Raw genomic sequence first — 25,481 nt, forward strand, 5'->3', positions numbered from 1 at the left:
GAGAGAGCACTTAGTTGTACCTGAAAGTAAACAGCACTTATTTGTACCGGAAGGTAAACATAATCACTACATGGCAACCTAAAATAGATACATGAAAGTGGTAATTAAATTTGTTATCAAAATGACAGAATATGCAGGATTCTTGCTAATCTTGGATATTAAAACTTGGAAAGCTGAGTTGAAAAAAAAAGTATTTATTTTTCCAAAATATTTCTTTAATTAATTCTAACCTAAATGTTTTTGATTGTTTTCTAAGTTGCTGCCATGTTATTACTGGCCTCCTCAACTAACAATATTTTGGATCGCAGGACACATTGTTGGCCTAGGAGCATGTACTTGAACTTCCGTAAGGCATAAACTATTGCTAGCGCTTCCTTTTCTATCACTGAGTAGTTCAACTCAGAAAGGGAGAGCTTCCTGCTGATGGAAGCGATGGGCTTGAATCCTTCCCCTTCATCTTCTTCTACGACACAGGCTATCGTATCAAAGGAGGCGTCTGCCGAAAGATAGAATGTCTGCCCCAGTTTTGGATAGGTTAGGTCAGCTCCGGAGACTGTGTTAAGGCAAGGTTTAGAAGACGATGCTCTTGCTGTTGCTCCCTTCCCCATTCAAATTTCTTTCCCTTTTTTGTCAGCAGAACTATGGGCTCCATTAATTTCGAACATTCTGGAATGAACCTTCGGTAAAAATTAACCATGCCAAGATATCTTCTGACCTGTCTTATGGTGGTGGTGGGGATCCTGGCCTTTAAGATGGCAGATACATTATTCTCAGTTGGTTTTATTCTATTCTTACTTACCGTATGGCCCAGATACTCCACTTCCTTGAGGAAGAACATGCATTTTGAGCAAGGAAAGTTGAGCTTCGTTCAATCTACTGATAACTTCAGTCAACAATCTACAGTGCTCTTCAATACTGGATGAATAGACCAGGAGATCATCCTGGAAGCATATCACTCCCTCTCCTAACATATCTGACAGAACAGAGTTCATCAAAGATTGGAATCTCATGGCTGAGTTCCTTGCACCCTGAGGAAGGCGGCACATTTGGTACTTTTTGCCATCTGGTGGTGAAGGCAAAGTATTTCCTGTCCTCCTCCCTCAGAGGGATTTGGAAATAGCCTGAGTTTAGATCCAACTTTGAGAAATATTCATCTCCCTCCAATCCAATTAACAAATCCTCAATTCTGCATGCAGGGAAGTCAATGGGTTTTGTCACTTTGTTCACCTCCCTCGAGTCTAGGACAAATCTCAGTCCACCATTAGGTTTTTCTACTAATATGAAAGGACTGTTCCATTGGGAACTTGACCTCTCTATAATTCCAGCCCTTTCATATTCTAGCAATAATTTCTTGAAATTGTCCATGTGCTTGAGGGGTGTCTGGTACTGCCTTATGTATACAGGTGTATCCGAAGTGACCTGAACAGCATGTTGGATTTTTTTTGTACAAGACAGAGAGCTGACCGCCTCTGTAAATACCTTTGAATATCCACGGAAGACTGACTCAAAAAATTTCTCTATGAGAACCCTGTCCTGCTCTGAGCTTGAGTGTTTATGAGCATCTGAGGTTAGCTTTCTTCTCCACATATCGGTATTCTCACGATCATCGTTAGCTTCAATTTCTATGGTCATTTCTCTCTCACTAATTGGCCTTGTTAGGCACTCGGGCCTGTACTTCTTCCCACACAATGATAGTGTCCTACTAGAGAAGTCACACATGAACTGATTCTCCTCCAGAAAGTCGAGACCCAGTATTACTTGACTCTTAGTGTCTGCCACCTCAGGAAGTACAACCAATTCATGCGTGGATTCAAAAGGGAAACAAGGTATAGAGATTTTAGTACTGACCTTTAATGTTGAGCAGAGCTCAACTTTTGCAATACCAATGATCTTGATAGGTTCGGGCATCTCAGTAAGGTTATCATTGCTATCGGTTTGGAATTCCTTGACTAATTGTGTTGGAATTACTGATATGTTAGCTCCGGTGTCGAGGAGAAATTTACAAGGGATTCCTCCAACTGAACCCTCTACTAGGGACAGACGCCTTTCCCACCTTCGCTATTGAGACAGATTGCATTTTTTGTTCTGCCCTTGTCTTATTCTTCACTGTTACCTTACTTTCAATTTTCTCTAAGCTCGTTTCACATATACTGGAAACCATTAAACCAGAATTCTCTTTTGGGATAAACATTTTTTTTTCTGGGCCTATTAATGATTTTTCTTTAATTTGCATCCTTAAGAGTCATTTCCTGAGTCATTTCCTCCACGATCTTCTCTCGTTTTTTTGCTAGAGCCAAAGATCCCTCCAATTTCTGGGCCCCTTTTTTAAAAATCACCTCCCTTAAATCGTCATTTAAACCGATTCTAAACTGTTGGAAGGCCAACCAACTCAGATGGGATTCCTCTTCTGGGGAGGATATTCTCATTGTTTTAGTAATGGATAATATTCTGCCTAGAAACTTCATTACTCCTTCACCATTCTTTTGTATGCAGCCATACAATTTCTTTAGAACTCCGGAACCTTCTTTCTTTCGAGAGTACTCAGATATTAGCAGTTTCTTGAATTCTAGGTATTCTGTAGTTTTTCTTATCATTGGGGAGGAGGATATGTAGGCTTTAGCCTTGCCTACCAACTTGCTGCGTGTTAATAGGATTAGCTGGAAATCACTCCAGCAGTTAATCTTTCTTAGTTCCTCAATATTTTCGAAAAAGGTAACCACATCATCGTTGTCTTCCCCAGAAAATTGTGGGAATACTTGCTCTAGATTTTTGGATCTGAAAAATTCCTCGTTGTCCATGTTGGAACTTGTAGGCAGAGACATGTTGGTATTTTGGCTCACACTAAAATATTTCCAAATATTCTAATACCCTAATGCCTGCCTGATATGAATTTAAAGACCAACTCACTGTGATTGATCTATTTACTAGCTTTTGTTTTCGGGATCGAATCACATCCTGTTGACTGATTGCGCCATTTGTTATATCGTTCTCATCTAAGTATTTTGTTGTACTTTATATTATCCTTATACTGTAATCTTATTTTTCTTATATACGCAAATAAACGTTTATCCTTTACCAAATTTTCTTCCCTTTTATTCTAAGCAGTCTTATTGGCCTCCCTACAGTTTAATCACATGACATTCTGATAGAGTTCACCCAATAAGCATTAACAAAATTTATATTTCTACTGCACCAGCTAATACCTAGGATAGACGGGACTCTTACCCAGGATGGCTCTCTGAGAATGATACATGATGATTAAACCGAGATAAACTTTATACCTCCGTTCACTTATCTCTGTCTCACAGTCGTGGCTAGCTTTAGTCATTCATACACTTGGGTTTATCCCGCTAAGTTCGTTAATATTTTATGAGCGGCTGTTTGAATTAATACGACAAAACAGGTCAGGCAGGTACTTGAAAGAAATAATTTAATAAGCTCAAGGAATTATACAAGTATACAATATAAATATTATCAGAAGTATTCTCAAGTAAAGACGTAGGCTCAAACTAATTAGACTAAACACACAAACAAACTTGCATAGACCAATATAAGCATTTTCAACATTAATTCTCAGGCACTTATCATTCCTTCTTCACACACGTGGTCATTAGTTAACTTACTTTATACACTACTATCAGCTCATATAGAGATACACTCGGCCTCATAGGGCAAACAAATCTTAAATAAATGGGCCTGAGCCAAGTCATAGACAATTCTTATAGTTCCATAAAGTTAGTTCATCTTATATGTTCTCTTAGGGGATCACACTCTTCTATGACTGGAAATCACAATACAAAAGTCTACCTTACCGTCTCTGATTTGATGCTTTGTCTCTTTTCCTGCCTTGTCTGGTCATCAAGGCCTTCTAGCTTAACTTCCTATTTGTTATCTTCGATCGGACTACACGAATGGAATCTCAGCGGGAAAGATGGGAGGTGGCACGGGAACATCGCCTGAAATGGACGGCATCTGTTTGGTTCCTCTGTCACACGACAAAGCACAGCTATCCTAGTCCAAGGATATAACTTGGCCCATTCCAAACGCTGCAACAGATGAACCAATGCCTTCCATGGCCAGCCAGGGACTTCTCCGACGGTGAACTCGACCTATGTCCGAGAGAGAGGTCAGGAACCAAGAACCCCAAAAAAAAGCCTTGAATGGCGTTTGCATGGCCTTTTTGTTATCTTTTCTCCTCTCGGTATTTCTCGGCTGTCACGATGCCCGCCAACACAGTCACGTGTATTTACGTCATTCTATTCAGCTCCCTCTATTTTGTCGCACGTGCACTTGTTTTTCTCTTCCTGGAAAGCGCTTTAGTTTCTCTTTCCAGTAACTTCCTTCCCTCCTTTTGCATGCATAACACAGGATGGTTAAAGGTGACCCTTGAACTCTGGGTCACCTTTAACCATCTTTAGTACAAGAAACAGGGTTCTTAAGTAGATTTAACAGCTTACATTGATTTCTACATCTGGCTCACACATATTACATATTATATTTTACAAGTATTTTATACAGTTCTATACAATTCCTTTCTTAAATTAATTTGTATTTATAAGGTTATCTTTTTATTCTATTACCAACATATCACATTCTCTGCCTAAGAAATTAAAGTTGTGACCTGAATATTTTATGTTAAACATTTCTTAACTTATTCAGGACACAACAGTAGAACTAAGTGCTTTATTTTATGATGAGGTTTTACGATAATGTTGTTTTGTGTGTTTTTACCATAAAAGTAATTTGAGACATACATATCAGAAGTGAAAACCTAATGAAGAATAGTATCAATAAATAAATAAATAAATAAATAAATAAATAGCATTCACTTATTTTTTGTCAATAACGTGAACCATTTTTCTCTGCATACTCATTTCCTAATATTAGGATTGCTTCTACAGTAAGAAACGTTGCATTGAATCCTTTTTTTTTAGTTATCTCCTTTATCTGAACATTTTCATCTGCTTCACATCTTTGGCATCTGCATGTTTGTGTGCAAGATGTTTATCTAAGTTAAGATCACTGTTATTATGTTCTTAACTTCAGTTCAGGTAATTTGCAAACATTCATAGTGGCCAATTCATCTAAAACCAAGTTCTCTTCCAATGTTAATTATTTCTTGAATAACGTCGTCCACTTGCTTGGAGAAGACAACAAAATCATTTGCACAATGTAACAAAGATGCTTCCAAACCTCTCATATTGTTTGATATCATTTTACAGTGATTCATTCATATTTTCAGTGTAGTCTCAAAGTATAATTGTTCCAGAATTCTGTCAATAAAATTGCTTTGTCTTCCACTGTAGCTTTAATTACCCATGCAAAAGTACTTCATAGACAGTTGCAATCGTCCCTTGGTTCATAAGCTTTAATAATGATTGTATTTGTCAGTAATGACAAGCAACCAGTGGTTTTAATGCTATGAGCATTTTGCCATTCACTTTGAAGACCAATTTCACACATAATTTTTTGAAAATATAAACTCAAGCCAGATACTGCATTAACTGAATTTTAGATGGTGTTTATTGAAAACTCGGTATCAGTTTATAAACTGTGTCAATTTGAGAAGTGCAACAATCAAAAGCACAATAATCAGGGATTACTGCATTTATATATTATTTTAATCACAAAAAGAAAGAAAGCTGTTGCTACTTTGCTGTTATTATGAGAAAGGCCAGAATGACCATTGTACTTATGAAAACGTGAATGAATCACTTTCATAAGTATAACGTTCTCTTATCATCTTAGACGAAATCTTGTAAAATGAAACTTTATAGATGCTATCTTTCTGAAAATTTTTCATATTGCTTCTCTAAAATGCAAATCGATACAATATAGCAATTTTGCCTATACTTAAGGAGCATCCCTGTGTAAAATTCGATGCAGCATAAATTTTCCAATTTTATTGCATCGACTTTTACAGGGATTATATCTTAAATCACAAAAGTAACCTTATATTTTTCTATGTAAATAATACTAAAAGCTCATGTATTAAAACCCAGAGGAATTAGCATGCTAAATTGTGTAAATAGAAGATGTCTGAAAATGTTAAGTTCAAGGACAATGCCTTAGAAATCGGAAATACGTCGATGTTAGTATTTATTATAAAATGTAAAAGAAACCTATCAGTCCAATATCGCCTTCAAGGTCAGGTCTAGCTCTCCCTGCACTTCAGGTAGAGCTAGAAGTCCATGATTAAGAGAAGGTCAAGAGTTTGTGCGGCAATGTTCGGGGTCTCAAACCTTCATCCAGGGTCCTGCAAAGACTGAATATAAGGCATCATGGAAAAAAAAAAAAAAAAGATCAACAATCGACATCAACACCAGGAAAAGAAAAAAGAGGAAAGAGCGTCTTTGATCCACGACTTTCGTCCAGTTCGAATGATGTTGCGACGGACAGCCCTAGGAGCCAATTAATTACCGAGGGAGCAGTGGTGCTGGACCAAATGCATTGCCAATGAGACAATCTGCATGAAGCCTCGACCGTCAGACCTTCACCCAAGTCTTAAAGCGCTGGGAAATTGTGCTTCAGGTCCCGCCAGCCATTTGTCGGTGTTCATGAAATCTCCAAGTGAAAGCCCAAGACTTGATATGGGAAAAAAAGCCAGGGAATCTGTAAAGAAAATGTGAACAAGTGCACTATAGGGATAAAGAAGTCACTTGAGTTTGTTTTCAATGTAATTTTGTCAATGTTATGAGAGACTGCTTTAGAAGAACTGACAAGTTTATAGAGTTACTATATATAGTATGAAAATAATTTGCATAAAGAGAAGTTTATATAAAGTGAAAACTGGAATTTATAGTTATAGTTAACAAGGCATGGCAATTCCTAAATTGTAAATGGGATGATAGTTTCTCATAAAATTACTTAATAATTTTTGTTATGTTGAATGATTACGTAAATTTTCTAAAGGAAGTTTTCCTCTAAAGTGTTAAACTTAGAGTGGAGTAAGAAGTAGTAATTCATTGATGTGTAATTTGTATAGTTGCTTCAATATAAATAAACATGTTTGTTTTATTTACAAAGAGTGCCACCTGATCTTTTATGCAATGCACTGTTTCTAAATAAATGTGATCCTGTGAGTGGTGAGTTTACAAATAGCTACAAATTGAAGTTAAGTGTTAGCCATGACTGTAAAGTATTATTGAGAAGGGCCTTAACATAGAAAGCGAACTTTACTGGAAGTATTGATATTTCTTATACCGCTAGTGCCTCAGTTGTTAATTCAAAAAGAAATATCTAGAGATCTCCAGTATAGGTAAAGAATACTGAAGGTAGAGCAAAGAGAATAAAGTTAATAGAGTACATGAAAGGATTAAATAAAGTCAAAGTGAGAATTAAATAAGGTTAATGAAAAATAGAGATATAGAAGAAGTAAAGTAAATTAAATATAAAGAAGAAATTAACAAAAATAATTGAATAATAAGTTTATAGTAAACACAAGATAGACAAAGTATTATGGTATAAAAAAACTGGTTATTCCTGTGATTAAATCTTAAAAGCATAAATGATAAACATTCAGCCATATATTAAAAATGTGATGAACATGAAAGACGTTTTTAAGCATATCTTAGCAAAGATCTTCATGTTCTTTGTTGATTTAAAAATTTTTTGGAACATAATTTTGATAGAACAACATTGGTAGAGTAAAATATATGGAAAAATTAAAAAACAAACAAACAGAGGAATAGATATTATGTTACATAATGAACTTCCATGAAGAATGAACAGACAAAAAATAAAAATTATGTTTATGTATGGGCTATTTAGACTGGGAGTCATTTTCAGAGGAGTGAGAGAAAATAATGAAAAGTTGAAGTCTGTGCTAAGTTTATTTTTATGGTTGCATCGAATTTTTTAGTCGTTGCTGAGGAAATCACAGATTTATTTGAATATGGTGGAGCTTCCAATTCTCTAATATAGGGACAATGGACATTTATGGAATTGCTGTCACATCTTATAGCTATGATTTCTGAAATTCTTGATGTGGTTTCGTTATTTTGAAGGTCAAATATGGGAGCTTTTTCGATTTGAGGAATGTGGTTCTATTCAAATGCATGGATTGTGATTTCAGTTTTATCTGTATTTGATTTTTTATTGTCTTGGATTTTGTTTTTCTTATTACTTAGATATTCAGGAATGGATACATTACAGTTACAATTTATGGCTTCATTTTGTGATTATGCTGATGCACTGATAATGACCAGTTAGTTTCTGGTTGAAATATTTGCAGTAATAAAATTATTATATTCTTGTGAATACGTGCATTTAATAAATGTTATAATGGCACAGATTCTATTAAAAATTTGTGAACTTCTCTTTGCAATTTGTGATTCCACTTGTCACTGAGAATTCAGAGTATGATATATTGTGGTACGAAGCAAACAGCTGATGGACATGAGAAAAGAATAGTGAGAGAGAACTTGCAAAAAAAAAAGCAGTGGATGTAGGGGAAAGTAAAGAGAAAGTTGATAAAGATTCCCATCAAAAATAAACAAAACGAATGAATGGCCATTTTATGTAGATTCCTTATTATTTGAGTCCCTGTTGGGATATTTTCATTGTCGTGAACTTTTTTGTAATTGAAGAATGTCAAGAAAACCATACACTATGTTTATGGAATGGCTGTCAAGTAGAAGCATAGTAACATTCCAAAATAATTGTATTCTGTTTCATTGCTGGATAGGTGAAGCCTGTGTAATAAGTTATTAATCAAAGTTGAATACAGAAACTAAAAGTTTTGTACGAAATTTGACAAGAGCCAGTGAAACCTTATCAAAATGGACCAATAGGAGGCGAATATATGGACACTTGGGCAAAGTGATCGTGTCTCCTATAAGGTCTGGCTAGGGCAACTTGTAAATGCCAGCGAGTGTATTCCCATAAGCTCTTTGTTCAAATTTCGTACGAAACTTTTATAGTTTCTGTATTCGGCTTTAAAATAATGTTGGATTTAATATCCACTTGATTTATAGAAACCGAATATGTTCCAGTAAAGCATAGGTGATGATACAGGTATGAGATGTTTTTTTTGTGTGTGTGTGTGTGTGTGTGTGTGTATGCATGCATGCTTGCACATGTGTGTAATTGTATACAAGAACATTTGCTGCTGCTGCTGCTGCTGCTATTTTTTCTCTTGGAAAACTTTCACAAATTCAGATTATGCAGCAATTGTACTTGGGAGTGTATTCTGAAGTTCCAAGTCCAAAGTAGTCAATCTTTTGACAATTTTCTACTGCATGCTAAATTCATTTGACTGTTTCCATACTTAGAACTGTTTTGGCGATTTTACCATCATATGTTTAGTTCAGAAGAATGGAAACAGTAATCCAACAATTTGATTATCTTTGGGTTTTTTTTTCCCCCTCTTCATTTTCAAGCATAAAAAGACATGAAGAGCATCCAATTTTGCATCATTTTTAATGCCAGACAGCTTGAGAATGAGAATGGTAATTGTTGTGCATCTATCCTGTGGAAGAAGAGGAAATTAATGCTAGCTTGTGATTTGAATTACTTAGATAAAAACAGTATACACAGTATATTTAAGAGGATCACTTGTATAGAAGAAGTCAAGAGTGGAGGTTTAAGATTCTGGTAGACACGTGAGCAAGTTGTGTCAAATTGTTAATGATAGAAAATACCTCTACTCTCTGTTGTTTTAAGGATACTTGCGACATAAGACTGAATAATATAATCACGTAATCACAAGAAAGATATTTATTTAACCAAATATTTCGGTCTGGAAATAGCAGACCATCGTCGGTGGTATTACAAGAACAGTTTAAAAAAATATACAAGCTAGAATACTAACAATAGATCGTTGAAATTAGAACATGCCGCGTGATGTTATATCACTAAGTATGAAACGAAATATTTTGAAGTAGAAACATGATTGAATTTGCTATAAAAAAAAAAAAAAAAAAAAAAAAAAAAAAAAAAAAAAATTAATGAGTAATCTTGATTAGGCTTTCCCAGATTTTTGATATAGATATGCAGTCATTACGATTCAGGTTGGGATGATGGAGCAAGGCCTCCACGCTTTCCTTGAACAAACGTTCGAACCTATAACGGGATCTATGTAACAGGCGCGTTTTGGACCAAAGGATGCTGTGGTCAGTTTCAATCCCGTGTTGAGCCAAACCAGACTTTTCAGGTTTATTGTGAAGAATGGATGATTGATGTTCTTGGATTCTTTTTTCAAGAGAATTTTCTACTATCCAGCAACACATGAAACTCAATGGCTTTTCTGAAAAAAGTATTCAACGTCTTCTTACATCTTATAATCCTTCACAAAACAACAAAGATTCAATACGTCGAGTACCTATTCCTTATATCTCCAGTATTTCAGAACCTATCGCAAGAATTTTGAAGAAATATGATTTAACAGCTACGTATTCTCCTATTAACAAATTGTCCTCTCATTTTCCTTCTCCTAAAGACAAACGCTCAACTTTATCTCTTCCTGGAGTTTATCAAATTCCTTGCAACTGTGATCTCTCTTACTTTGGACAGACTGGACGTTCTCTTGAAAAAAGAATCCAAGAACATCAATCATCCATTCTTCACAATAAACCTGAAAAGTCTGGTTTGGCTCAACACGGGATTGAAACTGACCACAGCATCCTTTGGTCCAAAACGCGCCTCTTACATAGATCCCGTTATAGGTTCGAACGTTTGTTCAAGGAAAGCGTGGAGGCCTTGCTCCATCATCCCAACCTGAATCGTAATGACTGCATATCTATATCAAAAATCTGGGAAAGCCTAATCAAGATTACTCATTAATTTTTTTTTTTTTTTTTTTTTTTTTTTTTTTTTTTTATAGCAAATTCAATCATGTTTCTACTTCAAAATATTTCGTTTCATACTTAGTGATATAACATCACGCGGCATGTTCTAATTTCAACGATCTATTGTTAGTATTCTAGCTTGTATATTTTTTTAAACTGTTCTTGTAATACCACCGACGATGGTCTGCTATTTCCAGACCGAAATATTTGGTTAAATAAATATCTTTCTTGTGATTACGTGATTATATTATTCCTCTACTCTCTAGCTGCTGGATCAGTTCATTTAGAATTGTGAACATTGGCAGTTTTGAAAAAGATAACTGTAAAGGCTGGAAAAGTTGTGCTGGAGAAAAGTTGGCATTGAAAAATAGAAAATCAAACATTTAGAATGGTTGGTGGAAGTGGAAGAGTGAAAAATAAAAATAAAAAAACATGAAATTTTAGCCAAATAACATAAAAAAATATGTTCACTTTCTTAGTTGAACATGCTTTTTCTGACATTTATTTATTTATTATTTGATACCTCTAGGGAGTCCAAAGACTCATTGAGGGAGAGTGTGCTAACATCATCAAATGATTGATGATCTTCTAGCTACTAACTGTGCCCAAACTTGCTTAACTTTTTGCGTGAGCCATTAGTAGCTAAGGGGAATATCAGAGTGAACATATGCACAAATGCCACTTTGCAAAAAGAGAGTCAAAAATTTGTAAAGTGCATGAGTAGTGATTAAATTCTGAAATGCAAGTTTGTCAGAAAAACAATGGATTAGCAGATTAGAGTTGAAATGGATGAGGTAAGAAAGACTGTTGATATTTGTCGAGGGTATGTGAAAGGATTTGTAAGGTTTGCCTTTTTTTTACATGTAATCTGTTTCTCTTTATTTAACTTATACATGAACATTTTCATACACTTGGAGACTGTGCACAATTGATTAGTGCAACAGGCAAAGTCTTTTTGATGAGGCTTGTTAAAAAAACATTTCATGATCTCCTTGAAGTCACAAAGATTTCAAGGAGATCATGAAGTCTTTGTGAAACTGTGAAAGAGTGTGAAAGACTTCACACTCTTTCACAGTTTTTTCCAACCAGGGTATTGTGATTTGGTAGTAGGAATGTCTCAGAATTTGTGTTTCTTTATTTCTTATACACTATCTCGTCAAAAGTATCCGGACATCCCTCTGTAATTCATAAACTGACATCTAGATGTCACTACAACCTCACTTACTGGTATAAAAGGAGGCATGGAGCTGTGTGTTGTTCAGTAATAAGAAGTACAAGCAGAATGGATAGGTCAAGGGAGCTCAGTGACTTTGAACGTAGACTAGTTATTGGTTGCCACATCAGTAAGAAATCTGTCAGAGACATTTCAACCCTCCTCAAGTTGCCCAAGTCAACAGTTAGTGACGTGATTGTGGCACAACCACAACAAAACCACGGCCAGGTAGGCCACGTTTAATGACAGACAGGGACCGTCGAGCATAGGAAGATGGTTTTTTGGAAATTGCAAGACATCGAGTGAAACCATCACCTGGGAGTTCTGCAGTGCTACTAACTGTCCAGCCAACACCATAACTTTGCATCGAGAGTTAAGAGGAATGGGATTCCATGGTTGAGCAGCTGCCCATAAACCAAACATTTCTCTGTGAACGCTAAGTGCTGCCTGCAGTAGTGTAAAGAGCGATGCCACTGGACAACTGGAAACGTGTGATTTGCCATGATGAATCGCGTTTTACCATGTGGCAGTCTGTTGGGAGGGTCTGGGTGTGGCGAATGCCTGGAGAATGATTCCTGCAAATGTGTGTAGTGCCAACAGTGAAATTTGGAGGAGGTGGTATTATAGTGTGTGTGTGTGGGGGGGGGTCATGGAATGGACTTAGCCCTCTTGTAACACTACAGAAATCTAAATGCAGAAGAGTGCAAGGACAGTTTGACCTGTTGCGTACTGTGGTAGTATGTCTATGGTAGAAGATCAATTTGGTGATGACTATTGTCTGTATCAGTATGACAATGCTACATGCCATAAAGCAAAGTGTGAGGAAATGGTTTGTGGACAATAACGTTCCAGGAATGGACTGGCCAACCCAGAATCATGAACTGAATTCCATAGAACACCTTTGGAATGCTGACTTCGCTCCAGACCCTAACTACCCACATCACGAACTGCTCTGGCTACAGCTCTTCAGGAAGAATGGGCTTCCATTCCTCCAAAGCTGTTCTGATGCCTGTAAGAAATTTTTCCCAGCAGAGTTAGAGCTGTCATAGAAGCAAAGGGTGGACCCACCCCATATTAATGTCCATTACTGGAAAGTGTGTCACAGGGAAAGTCTGATTACAGTTTTGAGTAGGTGTTCAGACACTTTTGATCAGATAGTGTATATAAATCTTTTTAAGAAGAATATGACCGTTTTTGATATTTCATTTAGGCTGTTGCATAGGCAAAAAAGGAAAGCATTTGTTTTAAAATAAAAGATATATTCTTTCAAACGAAACATTAATTATGAAGAAGCAATCTAAAAAAGAACAAAAAAAAAGCCATTATAACCGAATAAGGAGAGGAAATATGCTTCATATATTGAGATTTAATTAACTTGGCTCTTTCTTAGCATTCTTATTTGGGATGCTGAGTGAAAAGTTCATTTTGAAGTCTTCAGTCATATGAATCCATCCATATCGTATATGGATGGGTTCATGGGTTTGGAGACATGGATGTGTGTGTGTGAATATCTTGAGGTGATAGTGAATTCCATTGCTTATGGTGAGCCCACCACCACCACTCACTGGCATTAAGTGAGTTGAAAAAAAAGTTTCATGTTTATTTTCTGAATTATTTAATCTTTAGACCACTGAGAGTATTAATACTAATGTATAATGAACCCTTACTATAGGGAACACATGGATAGTTTATTACAGTGAATTTTCTTACATCATACCTATGGAAAACTTTGGCTGAGACCTTTTGGTGGAGTGTTATAGTGAGCAAGATTGTTATAATGGTGCTTGCTATAGTGAGGATTGATTGAACTATAGATTTAGACCTTTCATGGGTAGGATTCATATTTAAAAAAAAACAAGAAAAACTTATCAGTGCCATATTTAATCCTGTTTGCTAAATGTGTAATTCAGTATTATTACAGTCCTCAAAATTCATTCAGAATGATTTCACTTTCTTTCATAGAGGAAGTAATACACTGTAACAATAAGCAAAGTATGAACTTCAGTTTGCAAGAAAGGTAATTTTATAGAAGTGGTACAATTATAAACATGTTATTACAGTTTTGCAGCACCTTCTTTACAAACTTTTAAGATGATTCTTTAAGAAGATAAGTTACATATATATTTATGCAACTTAATCTTTCACCCTGATTATGAACTTTTTTTAATGCTTTCAGAAACAAACACTGTATTCTAGCTGTGCTCCTAAAGTTGAATTAAGAAGATTGTCAAAGGGAAAGAATAACAAACTTTCACAAAAGAAACCATCAGTAAATGCTTTACTGCAATTGAAGGCCCAGGATAGAGCCTCTAGATGGCAAAAAGAGGTAAGATCTTTTAAATTCTGATGCTTTCAATTTTGAGGCCTTTATATATTTCATCTGTAGCATAAATGTTAAATTTTTATAGTGTCCTATGAATACAGGGGATGTGAGTCTGCAAGATTTAAGGTAACTAGTGGTATACCGAAAGGATCAGTGCTTGATCCACTGTTATTCAATCTGTACATTAATGATATTGAGAAGGATTTGACAAGCGACATGCAGCTATTTACTGATGATGCAAAGATAAGTAGGGTAATCAGGAATGCTGCTGATATGCAGTACTTGCAGAATGATTTGAATAGGCTGGAATTGTGGGCATGGGGGGGTGTCAGTTTAATGTCAGTAAATGTAAAGTCATTTACTTAGGCGTTATTAGATATCCAATGTTGTATTATATTGGTGGGATTAGGCTAGAAGAAACTGATGAGGCTAGGGATCTTGGGGTGTTAATAGATAGGAAGTAAGTTCAGGGGTCATGCGGCAAAAATTGCAAATATAACTCAAAAGATAATTGCAATGCTGAAATGAATGCTCATATGTAAAGATAAGGATGTCATTTTGCCTCTTTACAAGACCTTGATAAAACCACTTGGACTATTGCGTGCAGGTCTGCTCTCCTGGTTTCCATTGTGATTCTGATATATAGGGAGAGTACAAAGGAGAGTGTTAAAAATGATATCAGGATTGTGGAATACTGAGTATGAAGACAGATTGAGAATTTGTAGACTGCAGACGTTAGCAGACAGGAGAAAGAGGGGAGATATGATTGAGACTTACAAACTTCTGAAAGGGTCATACAAGATTTCATTTTATGGAGGGTGGGGAAAAGACGAGAGTGCATCCTTGGAAGCTGAGACGAAGGCTGCTAAGAAGGGGATGAGGACTAGATTTTTCTCTCATAGGGTGGTACATGATTGGAATGGATTGCTATTGGATGTTGTGAGTGCAAGCAGTGTTGAATGAATTCAAGAAAAAGTATGATAGCTGGTGTGTGTAGTATGTGGCCTCCCTCAATGAGTCTCTGACTCCATGGAGGTCTTTCTTAATAATAATAATATTGTAAACTTTTACAGCAGTTCATTGCTTCACTTACAAAACAGTTGGCTTAATGAGCAATGCCTTGACATTATATCTTAGAATAATATCAGATAGGCATTAAAACCAGATAAATAAAATAATAGCTGAGGAACGATATGGATTCACAAATAGAAAAAAGCACAAGCAATGCAATATTAAACTTCAGAATGTTGAAAGACCATTCGCTGTACAAAAACAGAAATTCAAAAATTTCTGTTTTTGTACAGCGAATGGTCATTTCAAAAAAACATTTGACACTATCTCTCATGATAAACTTATAGGAATCTTAGAAAACATTGGTCTGGATGCAAATGATTTAAGAATTTTATTAAAAGACATACTGGAATCTGCAATCAAGATAAGCAATAAGTCTGGTCGAAAGGCTTATACTACAACATAGACTAAAATAAATTTAATTAATACTTCCAATATTTCAGCATAGTCAAATACACCCCAAATATTATTATTATTATTATTATTATTATTATGGGCAGCTCCAGGGAGTCCTAAGACTCATCGAGGGAGGCCCTAAACATCATGTCCACACAACTATTCGGCATTCTCACAGTATCTATCATACCTTGCCTTGAACTCATTCACTGTCATAGCACCTACAACAGATTCTGGCAGCTTATTCCACTCATTTACCCCTCTAAAAGTAAAGAACCCAGCTCTAACACCCTTGCTAACCACACTCTTGTCCAGCTTCCATAGATGTCCCATAGTTCTCCCACCACCAGTCCTGATCTCAAAAATATCCTCTGAATTAATCTTAGAGAAACCCTTCAGCAATTTGAATGTCTCAATCATATCTCCCCTCTTCCGCTTATCAACCAATTTCTGCAACCCACAAATCTTCAACCTGTTCTCATAAGGTTCATTCCATAGACCTGCTATCATCTTGGTCACTTGCCTCTGGATCCTCTTCACCTCCTCCCCATCAAGAAGAAACCTAGGTGACCAAATCTGGGCACAGTAATCAAGATGAGGTCTTATCAAGGCTTGGTACAGAGGAACAATAACTTGCTTGTCTCTGCTCACTAAAGTATTTTTCAACAACCAAATGAGTTGATGAGCTGATTTAGGCACTTTTGCAATGTGCCCCCTAAACTACATCTCCCTATCCACCAACACTCCCAAGTCCCTGGCTTCATCAATCTCCTGGAGTACAGGTCCACCAATGTGGTATACTGCTGCTAATCTTTTCACCCCAAAATGCATAACCTTACATTTTGTTACATTAAATTGACATCCATTCTCCTTATCCAAGAACTCCAATCTATCCAAATCATCCTGCAAAATTTTGACATCTTCTGCATTCACTATTGCCCTACCCAACTTTGCATCATCATCGAACAAATGAACTGTTCCTCTTAGATCCTTCCCTGTATCGTTAATGAACAAATTGAACAGCAGTGGTCCAAGAACAGAACCCTGCAGCACACCACTAGTCACAGGCCGTCTTTTGGACTTTACTCCTGAATAAACTATTCTCTGATATCTCTCCATCAACCACCCACCTATCCATCATCTCACCAACCCTATATCCATCCCATATGTTGCAGTTTATGGATTAGAATTCCATGTGGTATCCTGTCAAAGGCCTTAGCCAGGTCCAGCAGTATCACTGTAAACCCATTACCCTTATCCAGTTCAGCCGTCACTGTGTTATAAAACTTGAGCAAGTTACTGAGGCATGATCTACCCTTCACAAAGCCATGCTGTCACCCGTACAGTATCTCATTTTCATCAATCCATTTCTGTATTTTTCCCTTGATTACTTTCTCCAAGACCTTGACAATGACTCCTGATATGCTGATCGGTCGGTAATTTGCAACAGTAGTCTATGATCCTCATTTATGCATATAAATATAAAATAGATTTCTAGAGATCTCTGGTATAGGTAAAGAATACTGAAGGTAGAGCAAAGAGAATAAAGTTAATAGAGTACATGAAAGGATTAAATAAAGTCAGAGTGAGAATTAAATAAGGTTAATGAAGAATAGAGATATAGAAGAAGTAAAGTAAATTAAATATAAAGAAGAAATTAACAAAAGTAATTGAATAATAAGTTTACAATAAACATAAGATAGACAAAGTATTACACCGGCATAGAAAAACCTGGTTATTCCTGTGATTAAATCTTAAAGCATAAATGATATACTTCTTCTTCAAGTGTCATCTCCTAGAAGGAGATTGGCAACCATGTCACGGAATCTTTTTCTTTCTTTTGCTGCTCTGGAACATTTATGGTAATTCAGGCCAGTCCAGTCCTTAATGTCTTTGAACCACATTCTCTTGGGTCTACCTCTCCCTCTTTTTCCATCCAATTTCCCTTCTAATGTTAATTTCTGAATACCGTCTTGTCTAGTTAGATGTTCAAAATATTTAAGTTTTCGTTCTTTAATTATTTTCATTAATGTTCTTTTCATTTTTACTTTCTTTAAAACATCTTTGTTTTTCATTTTCTTTGTCCATGGTATTTTCAACATTCTTCTGATGGTCCACATTTCAAAAGCTTCTAATTTTTTCTCTGCTTCTTTATTTAGAGTCAAAGTTTCACTGTTGTAGAGAAGGCTTGCTTGACTAGATATAGCATTTTATTAATCTTTTTCTCGTGTCTATATTAATGTCTCTGGATGTTAGAACAGTTTTCATATCAGTAAAGGCTTTTCTTGCTATCTCTATTCTTCTTTTTATTTCTTTAAGGGAATTTCCTCTGTCTGTAAACATTTGCCCCAAATATATAAAAGACTGAACCTGTTCAATTTCCTTTTTGTTAACAGTCATGTTCAGTTTCTTATTTATTGGTTCTTTTGAAATAATCATGCACTTTGTTTTCTTTAGGTTAATAATTAGCCCCATGTCTAAGCTTCTGTTGTAAATTTCTGTGATTAAGTTTTGAAGATCATCTTCAGATTCAGCTATAAGAACTGTGTCATCTGCATTCCTGAAGTTGTTGAAGTTCCTACCTCTGACTTTTACACCCTTCAGTTCTGAAATATTTTTAAAAACTTGCTCAGTATATATATTGTATAGTAAGAATGATAAGACACACACATCCTTGCCTTACTCCTTTTTTGATTTCAAAGTTGCCAGAATATGTATTTTTATATCTTATTGAGGCCATTTGATTCCAGTATATATTTGTAATTATACGCAGATCTTTTCCTTTTAACCCATTATTCTGTAGGATATGTATTAATTTCTTGTGATCTATTGAATCAAATGCTTTGGTGTAATCAATAAAACAAAGATATATGCTTTTCTGGTTGTCAAGGCTTCTTTCACATAATGTTTTTGAATTGAAGATTCCTTCTCTTGTACCTTTTGTCTTTTTGAAAACCTGATTGAGTGTCTTCTATTTCTGCTGACAAAGTGCCTTTTATTCTTTCTAGGATTATTCTCAGTAGTAATTTTGTAACATGGCTTGTTAAACTTATTAGTCTATATTCTGTACATTCAAAAGTTCTTGGAATTTTGGGAATAGTGACAAAGATGGATTTCCTTAGATCATCAGGGATGTATTCTGAATCATAGATGTTATTAAAAATAACCTTTAGGTCATTAAGTGTGTTTTCATTTACTTTCTTTAACAATTCAATAGGGATCTGATCAGGGCCTGGTGTTTTACCTGTTTTCATTTGACTTAGAGCGTATTCTATTTCTTCATATGTAATTGGTTCACCATCCATATTTTGTATATCTGGTGCATCTGTGCGATCAGAGTCAAACAGTTCTTTTCCATATTCTTTCTTTTTATGATATCTTGTGTCTCTAGTAGCATTTTTTTCATTTTGATCTTTTATACAAGGATTATGGTTGAAATTTTTCTTTTTATTTGTCAGGGCTTGGATTGATTTATGCATTTCTTTACTATTGTGTTTCTTGTCCAGTTCCTCTATTTCTTTACATTTTTCATTTAGCCACTTGTCTTTAGCCTTCCTGCATTCGTTTTTTATAACTTTACTGAGTATTTTATACTGTTGTGTACTTTTCTTTTTTTGTCTTTCATAAGTTCTAGTATTGATTCAGTCATCCAGGGTTTTTTCTTATTGTATTTAATTTTGGATAACCTCGTTAGCTGTCTTATATATTGCACTTCTAAAATTTGACCACCTGTTTTCAATTTCCTCTGTGTTACAAAGTATATTTTCTTCTGTTTTATATCCTACATGATCTAATTTCTGAGTTATACACCATTATGTTGTCAGGTATATTCAGAGCTGTGAAGTCAAGTCTTTCAGTATGATTGTTTTAAGAAATGTTTTTTAGTTTAATTTTTAAAGTGGACACACCAGGGTTATGGTCTGAACCTATATCAGCACCTGGGTATGTTTTTATGTTGGTTATATTATTTTTGTATCTATTATTTATCATTATGAAATCTATTTGGTTTCTTATAGAGTTATCTGGGTTTGTTCAAGTATACAGTCTGTGCTTTGGATGTTGAAAGAAAGTATTCATTATGCACAAGTTGTTTTGAATGCAGAATTGTATCAATCTCTCACCTCTTTCATTTCTGTTGCCTAGTCTGAATTTTCCAACAACTGGATTTTCTTCCCGTTCTCCAACCTTTGCATTCAAGTCACCCATCACTATGAGTATCTCATTTGATTTTACATATTCTATAGATTTTTGTAAGTTATTATAAAAATCTTCTATTTCTTCATCATTGTGAGTCATCGTAGGGGCATAAACCTGGATAATTATGATGTTAAAAGGCTTTGCGGCTAATTTAATAAGTATTTTCTTTCGTTTATGGGCCACAGCCCCATTACACATATAAAGTTGTCTTTCTTAATCATGAAACCCACTCTATATTCATGCTTCTCTCCACCAGAATATACAAATGTAAATCCATCTGTCTCTAGTTTTCCCATGTTAGGCCATCTGGTTTCATTAATTCCCATCACATCAACTTTAAGTCTTTTTATTTCCTGTATAAGGTTGTCAAAATTCCCTAGTTTATATAATGTTCTCACGTTCCAAGTTCCAATTTTCAAGACTCTGTTTCTTGTTTTCAAATGAGGAATATCAGATGCCAACCTTCCTTTTGGATTTAAGTTAACATCATCATAGAGTGCATTTGCAGCGCTCGTTTTAATCACAGTTTCAGTGTCTTCTTCCCTGTAACTATTTACAGCTGGGGACGTTGCAGAGGTTCCAACTTCCAAAGCATAGCTTGTAAAATATTTCCGTTTCTCCATGGTTCGACTATAGGATAGAGGATAGTAACATGGTGAGGCCCCGATCTCTTTCACGTCTGCAATAGCCAGCTAACTTGGCTCACTCTGTCAGCCATTGATCTGCATTCAGAATCTTCCACCTGCCAGTTGTTTCACATTGCCGTTGATATATGAATTCTTCCGCCAATGATGAAACAGCAGATGTCATTGCAGTCCTAACATCTCCCATGCTGACCACATAACGTCTTGGGAGATGCACTTTATAGCTTTCTGCCAGCTCTTTGCTTAGTATCAACTTTTCCATGGCTCATTACGACACCATGTTTCCCAGGGGTGGAGGGTCCACGTGGAGGCATGATACTAAGACTTCCTGGGTATGGCCCTCCAGACTTCACTGAAATATTGGCACTGCCATCTATATCAGTTCCATCAGGGTTTTTGACTGTGTCGTAGGTTGCCAGCCCACCACGGAAATCCATCCCAGGCTTAACTGTGCACAACATGCTACAAGCATGACTGATGGCTAGTCAGCCAAGATCCTGGTAGGAGAACACTGCTAATTCTGCCCATTCAGCCATATATTAAAAATGTACACCCCCCTCCCTAGTGGGATGAATTGGGCATCCTTGACTATTGGGCTAAAGTACAATCTTCCAACCACTTACAGCCATATAAAAAAATTAGCATCCCTTATCCACTCCATAAAAGACTAGCCACAGTCTCTAGACCTGAAGAGTTGCCAACTAAATCCTACTTTGGCCAAACAGGCAGATAGTCAGCACCAGAATTGCTGAACATGATGACTATATGTTTCCATCACTACAGCCATTTAAGATTTACTGCAAGGATATTCTATGACAGGTGCTTTGGACACCTGCCATAGAATGAGCTGGAAGAAGGCCACTCTGTTCCATTGCATCAAGTATAAATACTTGATGCAATGGAGTCTCAACTTTCAATGCAATGGAGACTCAAATTTCCATGAGTCTGCTTCTACCTAAAAGAAACTACCCTAACCTCAACAAATTTGGTTGTATGAAACTGCCACACATTTGGTTAGCTCTCATACTTCATACTGCATGTACACATCATATTGTGTGTTCCCCTAATGATGGTAGTTGACATTGCCGAAATGTTGGAGGTATTAATTAAATTTACTTTGGTTAATATATTAGTGCATGCTGTAATTTTTTTAAAAATACAATTAAGGTAAGCGGCATGTTTTCATAGTGGATAGATATCAAAAGAAAAGTTTGTTGTTTCAGATCTTCTAAGAAAGGGTCATGTATGAAATTGAAATATATAGAAGTAGATGAAATGCAAGTAACCTAAGATATATAGATGATATAGTAATAATCACTGAGAATGAAGAGTTCTACAAAATATAATAAGCTAACAGAAACCACCTACAATAAATTTGGGTTAAAAATAAAACAGAAAACAAAAACAATGATATCCACAGGTAAAGCAGTGTATAAAAACCTAAACATAACCTTAAAAGACCACTCCATAGGACAAGCAGATAGATTTATATATCTGGGAAGTCTAATCACTAATTATAGAAAATATGAATAAGAAATCAAAATAAATATAGGCAAAACATTTTCATAACATGAAACAAATACTTACCAATGGAAAAGTCAATATACACAGTGTGCTCATTAAGTAATGAGACAACAATTATTATATCAAAACAAAGAAATATATTTGAAATTGTCAATTACACAGATTCAAAATAATCTCCCTCCAACTCCATACAACATTTACATTTGTCGTACAGGTGTTCGAAGCACAGTGGAAGTCCTGAAGAGGAATCTCATTCAGTGTCTCATTTCAAGGTACGCTTCATCTTTGGGAAAAGGGAGCCAAATCTTATGAATGGGGGGGGGGGGGGATTGTTGATCACACAGATTGATTTCAAAGCCAGAAAGTGCCTCATGGGCAGTGCACAGGTGCATTTTTGTGCAACAGAAACCAATTGTTTTTGCAGAACAGTTTTTTCCTGACACATCACATCAGATGTTGCATTACTTCTAAATAATACTGACTACTCATTGTGGTGCCCTCAAGAAGCCTCAATCATGTGCCAATACAATGGTCATTGTTTTTTTTTCAATGCTCATGGTTTTTGCAACTTGACTTTCTTCTGCCAAGGAGAAGATGTTCTACACCATTCCATGCTCTTACATTTCATTTCTAGATAAAACTTGAAACACCAATTCATTACCAGTGACAACTCTTTGCAACACATCATGATCTTGATCAACTGCACAGATGAATTTTGGCATCATGCAATTTGGTGCTCTATCTGTTCATGTGTCAAACAAATCTTCCTCTTGTGCAAATCTCTTTCTAAGATTAATCTGGCTGTTTCCTTACTGACATCAAGCTGTACAGCGAGTAGCCTAGTAATTATTCACATGCCATGGACAACAATTTCCCATGCTTTTGGCATGTTTTCATTTGTTTGTGGAAAAACTGGCTATCTACAGCATGATTCATCCTCCATGAACTCCGTCCCTCCCCTCTTTAGACATTGAAAACCAGCAGAACACCTATGATAAATTTAGTTTAATCCTTTATCCAAGTGTGTGCAAACAAAGTTTGTGCCTGAAAGTATCTTCAGGACTGGGGTAAAGTGGTACAACACTGGGCGACTCCTTGCAAAGGTGGAGCAAGCTACCAACACTCCTATCTCAGTATCTCCCATAATGCAAAATACATCTCCTTGCAGATATGTATAATGTTATGCATTAAGGGCAGGGCCACTACCCAGGCTAGTTTCGACCTTTATTGAGGTCTCTTCAGTGGGAGCCAGGCCCAAGTGGAGATACCAAGGCAGAAGCATTAGCAAGGTCATCTCCAAGGATTAAACTAAATTTATTATAGTCTGACCAAGTGAAAAATAAACTTTCAACAGTCAACTATCAATAACTCAACACATTTTGTTCCTTTGGTATTATTGTAATGTGAAGCATTGCTATGAATAATCAACAGCTAAGCTCATTATATTGAGAAATAGATGTTTAATTCCTTTATAAAGTTAACTGCAATTTGAAAAATTAGGTAAATGGAAAAGAAAAAAAAAGAGAGAGAAATAAATAAAAATAAGACTTCTCCCTCCATCTTTCCTCTCTTAACCTGTATCTTTTTCTCTTAATTTCTTTCCCCCCTTATTAACTTAGTGGTATGTCACAGCCAATATTTATTGATATTGGATAATTACAGAGAGAGAGAGACAAAGGGGGTTTCACCATACATGTTGCACAGTTCAGTTCTGGATTTTCAAAAGAATGCTGAAAGAAAAGGATGGAAAGTGCTGCATTCCCACAGAAGTCTTTTATGGTGCTAATATAATTCCTTGAAGATGAAATAGCTGAAATTTTATTTCATCTTAATTCTAAATGAGATACTACTTTTCTGAAGTAAAAGCAAAGCGCAAATGCATTCTTTTATTCATTCAGTTTGAATTAAAAAAATTACTTTATCTCTATAGGTTGAGGAAGAGCTAAAAAAACAGAAGGTATTTTTATTCAAGGCTACTCCAGCAAGTGTTCTACAGAAACCACCTTTTGTGCCTGTAAAGCCAATGAGGCGTCTTGTAAGTAAACATATATAATTATTTGGAGTCAAATCTACAGAAAATAGTAACTTTAAATTCTGTGGAAGGGGAAATTACTTTCATTTATGCAATACAATCTATTTTTAGTTAATTTTACTCCATAAACAATAAACTTTCCCTTTTTTAGGAAATGGAGTTTATTAACTCTATTTTTCTAAAGAGATTTAATAGCTGTTTCAGATTGGTTGATTGTGTTATTTGGTATGTATTTCTGTTTTTCTAAGCATAGCAGTTTTCTAGTTTTAAATAAATGGTTTACAACATCTATACCAGTGAAAAATGCAGGCATGTTGTAATAGATTTCACGGTATGATATGAACACAGATGGATAAGAAAATAACTATTAACTTAAAAGCTTTTAAGTTAATAAATAGTTATTTTCTTATCCATCTGTGTTCATATCATACCGTGAAATCTATTACAACATGTCTGACGAACACACAAGCTTATCCACGCGAAAAATGCAGGCATTTTAGTTTTAAGTAATTAAATGCTGTAGTAATTTTACCGAGATTCAAATAAGACTGAACACATTTTGTGAGATTTCATGTGTTATTAATTAACCATTTGAGCAATGAATTAAAAATCTAATCTGTCTGTCTCTCTCTCCTTTGATGGCATATAAATACATGAAATAAAAAACCAGGATAGTTGCTAAGAGATTAAAATGCCTCCTGCAAAAATTCAAAAGCCAATGTAAATTTACTATTTTACCATAGTTAAAATTTTATGAATGTATATGACGTTTGTTCAAAAAGTTCCAGGACTTAATTTATTTAAGATATATACAAAAGCTTATGAGGCTATGGGAACATAATATTTCAAAATATTCTTCTCCAGCCTCATTACAGTGTTCCTAGTATTTTTCCTACTTTTGGAAGCAACTCTGGAATGCTCTAAAGAAATAGCTTTGAATTGTTCTGTCACATTCTGTTTATTTTCATTTATATCTTGAAACCTTTGTCTTTTAAGTACAGATTTTAGCATGGGGAATAAAATGGAGTCATAGGGGGCCAAATCTGGTGAATATAGTGGGTGAGGCACTATTGTGATGTTCTTTAGTAGTGTAAACTTGTGAGTTTGAAAGAACTGAAGTTTCAGCACAAACTTTACAGCAATCCTCCTCCTCCTTATTTCCAAATCCATCAGAATTTGTTTGCAGGATCTAACTGAGATTACTGTTCGCATTAGCTTTTGCATAGTAATTTGTCTATTGTTGATGACCTATCGTGAACACAAGCTACCAAATCATGGGTATGAGGTGTCAATG

General features: G+C 35.6%; 1 protein-coding gene across 3 annotated transcripts in view; it reads left to right on the forward strand.

Annotated features, from left to right (window-relative positions):
• LOC150100620 (uncharacterized) overlaps window positions 1–25,481 on the forward strand; it is a 174,156-nt gene that overhangs the window by 140,728 nt on the left and 7,947 nt on the right. For all 3 annotated transcript variants that reach the window (XM_090401971.1, XM_090401972.1, XM_090401973.1), the window contains 2 exons: window positions 14,177–14,326; window positions 24,086–24,190. In XM_090401971.1, the coding sequence (XP_090258097.1) occupies window positions 14,177–14,326; window positions 24,086–24,190 (255 nt within the window). The remainder of the gene's footprint in view (window positions 1–14,176; window positions 14,327–24,085; window positions 24,191–25,481) is intronic.

The sequence above is a fragment of the Typopeltis vanoorti genome, chromosome 12 (genome assembly GCF_054136105.1).
Source record: "Typopeltis vanoorti isolate ZY-2024b chromosome 12, IOZ_Tvanoo_1.0, whole genome shotgun sequence".
Lineage (NCBI taxonomy): Eukaryota > Metazoa > Arthropoda > Arachnida > Uropygi > Thelyphonidae > Typopeltis > Typopeltis vanoorti.